At 37.3% G+C, this 6,498-nt stretch overlaps 1 protein-coding gene across 1 annotated transcript in view; it reads right to left on the minus strand.

Annotated features, from left to right (window-relative positions):
- LOC107687850 (V-type proton ATPase subunit C 1-A-like) overlaps positions 1–6,498 on the minus strand; it is a 17,013-nt gene that overhangs the window by 701 nt on the left and 9,814 nt on the right. Inside the window, exons 6-11 of the mRNA XM_016485326.1 lie at positions 3,122–3,220; positions 2,973–3,045; positions 2,419–2,507; positions 1,876–1,963; positions 1,025–1,122; positions 816–945 (exon numbers count right to left, since the gene is read on the minus strand). Coding sequence (XP_016340812.1) covers positions 816–945; positions 1,025–1,122; positions 1,876–1,963; positions 2,419–2,507; positions 2,973–3,045; positions 3,122–3,220 — 577 coding nt within the window. The remainder of the gene's footprint in view (positions 1–815; positions 946–1,024; positions 1,123–1,875; positions 1,964–2,418; positions 2,508–2,972; positions 3,046–3,121; positions 3,221–6,498) is intronic.

Raw genomic sequence — 6,498 nt, forward strand, 5'->3', positions numbered from 1 at the left:
TTCAATATCCCACACTTTTTATAAAAATATGTGTATGGAGACAGTTTGTCACACTTCACGTCAGATGAAGATTCAAAATAATTCAAAGTTATTTTGCACAAACAATACCAGACACATAAAGAAGAGTGCACAACTTAAATACACAGTGATGAAGAGCTAATAACGAACAGCTGTGATGACGGAGGTAGTGTCCACTAAGATAAAGGAAAAAGGAAACTGACTGTGAACAAACTAAAAGTCCATGAAACTGAAACCAAGAGAGACTGAACTAAACACATAACTGTGACACAGCTCATGTCAGTGAACGGCTCAAGACATTTTTCACACCAAAACAACAATTTCTGATTGTTCTTCACACAAAGCTTTTATATGGCTTTAGAACACTTGAAATTTAGCTCATGTGGGCTACAGTTATATGGTGTTCATTTTGCACTTTTTAAAGTTTGAACACTTCAGACCCCATTCATTACAAAAGAGCACGTAGCAGGCCTGTAATTCTTTGGAATTTCTCCTTTTTTAGTTTCATGGATGAAATAAAAAGTCACACGACTTTGAAATGACATGATGATAAGTACATGCTGGTATAGATGTGGTAACTACACCATCTGGCGTTAAAGAACGTCTTTTTCCATTGATGGCTATTCAAAAATATCTCCATATCCAGCCAATTTTTTCAAACAACATTTAAATAGCAACATTTAAATATTTATTTTATTATAATAGAAATGAATTTTTGGGTGCACCTAACCTTTAATCATGTGTCGCTTTGGAAATGGGAATTCAGGTATAAAAAGAGAGGGGGAAAAAAATCTTACATCTGGTTTACCAGTCGCCGCTGCTGGGTCGAGGTGTTTGAATAAAGAGTTGAGTTGCTGCTTTAGCTGCTTTCTGTTCTTCTTACTGGGCTGTAGCAAAATAGCTTGGAAACTGGCCGGCAGACCATACCTAACCAACAGCAGAGTGTTGTGTTTATCCGTTTATATTTATGATTTATTTAGTTTACTTATTCAAGTGATAATTTTACCTGAGAACTGACTCAACAAATGTACGGAGGACCTTGATATGAATCCAGGCCACGAAGATCTCACTGAAGTTTACCTTTAGCCAGCACACAAATGTTCTCTGTTGGGACAAACAAGCACACTTTTATCATTGCACTGATTCTTGAGACACTTTTACTGGCCATTTTGAAAATAACATGTATATTCTGAAATTAATCAGAGATGAGATGATCACTAGAATGCTCTTAACACAAATTAATTTTCTCTCTTTTTTTCAACTTAATCTCTCATTATCCCCCCAAAAAATCCTCTCAGTAGCCCATCCTCATATCTATATTTCATGTGGTTTAAATATATATTAAACTTCAGACAAACAGAAATATACTGTTTGGTCAACAGTAGAGCCTATTAGTAGTCACAACAACAAAAAATTGCATGCATGCATTTAAAACGCGTAAAATGTAAAATGTGGTAATTTTGTCAACACTGTAAAATTTTCTGTACTGACGAATTGAAGCTGAAAATCGGGTTTGAAAACATCCTGAAGTCTCATTCTTAAGTGTAGTCTACTGAAGCTGTAGATTTTAAAGTACGTATCATAAATATTCTATATGACAGTACAGACAACATTGGTGACAGACAATAAATAAATAAATAAAATAAAATAAAAAAGTGTGAAAATGGAAAAAGCAGGAGGTTGCATCCAAACACAGGTGAACATGTTGAAGAATCATTGATGCAAAATGTTTATTTGATCAGTTCTGTGGTCTGTTTTGTCTCAGTAACCAGTGCGTAATAAAGAACTTTCCATAATATAGACACTAAAAAATATTCATTTAAAGGAATAGGCTCTCATTCATTAGGATTTACTTACACACAGTTCCTTCTTATTCACAGTGAGACGGCTCATCTCCTGCATTTGCTTCTCGGCTTCATCCAGGTTGTACTCCCGCACTGTAAACCTGTTGGCCACCACATTTCATTATTAAGCCTAAATAAGTATAGAGGCATGTCAGCCCTTGTTAAAAAGAAGTGCACATAATTGCATTGACTATGTACTTGTAGTGTACTTAAAATCTTAAAAGTATATATAAAAAAAAACTGTACACTTTCAGAAAAAAAGGTTTAAAAGCTGTCATAGGGGCGCTACACTTCAAAAAGGTATTAATATGTAGCATTTAGGTATGATTATGTACAATTTAAGTACTAATATGTACCTTTAAGACACTTTTATGCACCCTTTTGAGGTGTGCTCAAAGCCCTCCTGTGGCTCAGTGGTAGAGCATTGTGTTAGCAGTGCAAAAAGGCTGTGGGTTCAATTCCCAGGGAGCACACATACTGAAAAAAATGTATAGCCTGAATGCACTGTAAGTCGCTTTGGGTAAATGTGTCTGTGAAATGCATAAATTAAGCTTACTTGTGCTTTTTGGCATTGGTTTTGAATTTGGCAATGACATTCTTAAACAGGGTTATTGTGAAAATCCCTGCATCTGCATCCTCAACCAACTTCCTGTTATCCAAACAGAAACAGTTAATTATGCCATGCAAAAGATTAGAGGCAAACTGAAAATGCCCATGATGGTTTGATTGATATGTCTGAAACAGAGACAAAATACACAGAGCCAATGAGTTGGAAACTATCTCCCAGACTACAGCCAGACAAACTAAGACAGCCAAAAAGTAATTTGATAATGCAGCTATTAGCCTTCTGCCCCATGGTTAAAGCAAGAAATGTAAGATGAGATTAAATCGCGACTGTCAAAACAACAGTGTTCCCATGCCTTTTGTTCAGTGAATTTCCATGACCTTTCCAGTCGTTCATCATTACTAAATAAAGATTTCTTAATAGCATTTTGGAGGTATTACAGGGGTGGATTTCCAGATATCAATGATCAACTAATCAGTAATTAATACATTTAAACAATTAAAATTACTATTTTCAGATTTTACTCAACAAACATGCATGGGGACCAACCGGCTGGAACGAGGAACCACAAACTTTGACATCGACTCATATGTCTTCTCCCATAGTGCATATGCCATTCTATAAAGACAATGTAACAAATACATTCAGAAAAATGCTTGATCAGTAATATGTGAGTTATAGAGTTCTCACTGACCTTGGCACCACAACTAGCAATGTTGTGAGGTACTCTGAATTCAAAACCAAGTCCTCCTTTTTCACAATATTGGTCAATGCACGGGTCTGCAAGCTTCCCCTGGTTAAGTGCAGCAGTAGTGATGGTTATTAATTATTCTTTGAAATCTCACGTAAACATCCATGGTCACATTTCAAAACTAAGAACCTTATTTTACATTTTGACATTTAAGGGGGAAATGTACGGAGCACCTATTTTTTTGCATTCACTTAAGACAAATTAAATGGGAGGAAATTTATATTTCAATGCTTTTGTGTTCCCGAGTAACTCTGCATTCACTCGTATTTTGCTAAATTTTTGATTTCCTTTCGAAGTGGAACTTCAGCGTAGCATCTGGACTTGATGCTATGGGGAACACCATCAGCATGACTAGTGTCTGAGCACATGTAGCAAACATGTCAATTCATAGGCAAAACACATCATCAGCTTTTTTTTTTTACCCAGAGCTCTCGAGGGAATAGGAGGCTCTCACAGCAATGCATTCATCATAAGAGGCTCTGTTATTCCTTGATTCTCTCTTTAGTGTTTGCATGGAGTGCATTCTGTTCTCAAGAGAGCTGAATGCTTTCATTGGGATGCACTCGCTGGTGGAACGCTCCACCCATGCTTGAATCTCTCCTGAAGGATGAGAACAGAGCATCTGCAGCAGGACATGATCGATCGCGGGGATTGTAGGCCAGGCTTAAGGAGAAATCTGACGGGAGTGTTTCTCCTTTTTGGGCTAGCTCTGCTTTCATGTTGGTTCTAACCTGACTGATTAAATGTGGTGTGTCTAATTCTGAGGAATTGAGTTCAGGCAGGTTTTAATTAATAATCCACCTCCTCCACAAGTTTGCAAGTCTTCTCAAAACCCAGTGAGTCCCTGTAAATCCAGCACCCAAAGCTCCAGGACCTGCTATAGCTACATTCTCCATTACGTTAGGGTCTAAAGTAGAATTGTACACTCCTCTGTGGATGGTTGCTTGGTAGAAGCCCTCTTAGGGTTGATGCAGGGTGAACGGAGTTATGTAGGGCAATATAGATTTCCTCTACTTCATGTACCTCCCTCCCCAACCACTGTTGGGTGTTAAAGTAGGGGTGTATGCTCCCCTTTGGATGCATGCTTTAACAGGCCCATGTTAAAGAACCTGGCAAGCAGAGGTAGTTGGCCTGTGGGGCATCCCTCCTTTATAGTCAGCATTGGAATAAAGCACTAGCTAGTCAGAATTGAGCTGCTCTCCCCCATGTAGTGGGTTTTTTAAGTAGGACATAAGCTTCACTGCGGCCTCCTTGGTTTTAGAGTTTTGTTTTTAAATCTTCCCTGTTGAAAAAATCAGCATATGCTAGTTAGGTATGTTTTGAAGTATGGCTGCTGATTTGAGCTGGTCCTTATCTGGTCATTTTTTCAACAGGGTTTACACGGACTGGCACCAACGTATCTGTCAAGTCTGTTGTCTTTACACAACCCATCGAGATCCTGGCTGTTGACTGTTCCTAGAGCAAGACTAAAAACTTATTTTAATTGTTTTGCTTTGTTTTGTTTGAATGTTGTTCTAAGGGTTAAATATAAAGCACTTTGGTCAACTCTAAGTTGTTTTAAACTGTGCTCTAGAAATAAATTGACATTGACAGAGCAGAGTTTCCCAACCTTTTTTAGCCACGGCACAGTTTTGATCAGTAAAAAAATCTAAGCACTGAAATATAGCAAAATTGCACAAAAATGCATTGCTTCAAATGGCACATTAAAATGCGATATTATATTAAAAGTAGTACTCACATTTAATGTGAAACTTGAGCTTAAGTCAGGTATGAACACAAGGTCATAGGTCGCTTTATGTTGTTGGTGATGATAAAACAATAAATTTACATATCATCGCTGTCGGGTGGAAACCTTGTTAGTCCAAAAGCACTACCACTATCAGGAAATGTAAAAACAAAACAAAAAAATAATTGTAATTATTAAACTTTTTTTTAATGATTAAACCGTGTCGACAGAGTTGGTATTGTGGCTTTATATATGATCAGACACTTCCCCTGCGGTTTCCTAGGGGTTGAATTTTAATGGTGAGAGTCTTTGGGATTTATGTTATGTCACTCTCATATTTGCATCCCTTCTGTTGAATTTAAGGACTGCATTCTCCCCCCTGGAAGTAGTAGTAATATCAAAGGGTGTAGATAATACACATCCTCTTACTATTGGAAGATATTGGCTTAGGAAATGGTTCTACTAAGTAGTCTTGACTCTAGCTGGTTGTTCTGTAGAGTCAGGTTATTCTATGCCCGTTATGGCCTATATATCTACTAGGGGTGTAACGGTTCACAAAATTCACGGTTCGGTTCGATACGACACAGTGGTGTCACGGTTCGGTACGGTACGTTCGGTACGGGGGTAATTGATTACGTCGCAATTTTGGAAATATTTCTGTTTTAAACCATGAAGGCGAGCCAATGGATATCACACAAGCAACGTGCAAACTTTGTGCAAGAGTTATGCCGGTGAACGTCTTAATCTCAATCAATTCACTATGCAAAAATTGAAAGTAAAAACGTAATGATGGAGCTTTCGGCATCTGCACAGCATATTCTATCCGAGACGACGAGACAAATCTACTTCAACATATGCTGATAACGGTATATAGCTAACTGTTTTCATTTATTCCCTTAATATCTCTCTTGTGGCCCCGTACATAGTGGAAAAAAGAGAAGAAACGCATTTCATGTTAAACAGGTTGTTTTTGAAAGTCTCTGCTTGAAATAGGCCTATAGGCTAAACTTTTTATTTCATTGATTCTTATTGATAACTGCAGTGTTAATATTTTAATTAAAGACCTATAATTCATTGTATAATAGACCTCTTTTAAAAGACCTTTTTTTTAAATAGCGCGTCAGTTATGCGGTAATTATTGCGGTAATTAATTGTAATTGAATAAAAGTAACTTCATAATAATAATAGGCCTAATAAAAATAAGAATGTAACATGCTACATTAATTGGAAATGCCAAATCCTCTTAATATTGCCAAACATTGATGTTTTTGACAATATCTCTGGCTATCGTCGATACAAGATCATCGTCTTTCGACGCACCCCAGCAAGGGGAGGTTATCGCGGGGCAGACAGCACGTTGCCTGTTACGTCATTTGGGCTGCCTTGTTGAGCGCAGTGGCACTGAGAACATTATATTTCACACACTTTAAGCTCTTTTATTTTCCAAATGTAATAGGATTAGTCCAACGAATCGTTCGGTTTGTAATGCGTACCGAACCGAAAGCCTCGTACCGAACGGTTCAATACAAATACGCGTATCATTACACCCCTTATTTATTTATTTATATATATATATATATATATATATATACAC

The sequence above is a fragment of the Sinocyclocheilus anshuiensis genome, unplaced genomic scaffold (assembly GCF_001515605.1).
Source record: "Sinocyclocheilus anshuiensis isolate Anshui unplaced genomic scaffold, SAMN03320099.WGS_v1.1 scaffold197, whole genome shotgun sequence".
In the NCBI taxonomy this organism is placed as follows: domain Eukaryota; kingdom Metazoa; phylum Chordata; class Actinopteri; order Cypriniformes; family Cyprinidae; genus Sinocyclocheilus; species Sinocyclocheilus anshuiensis.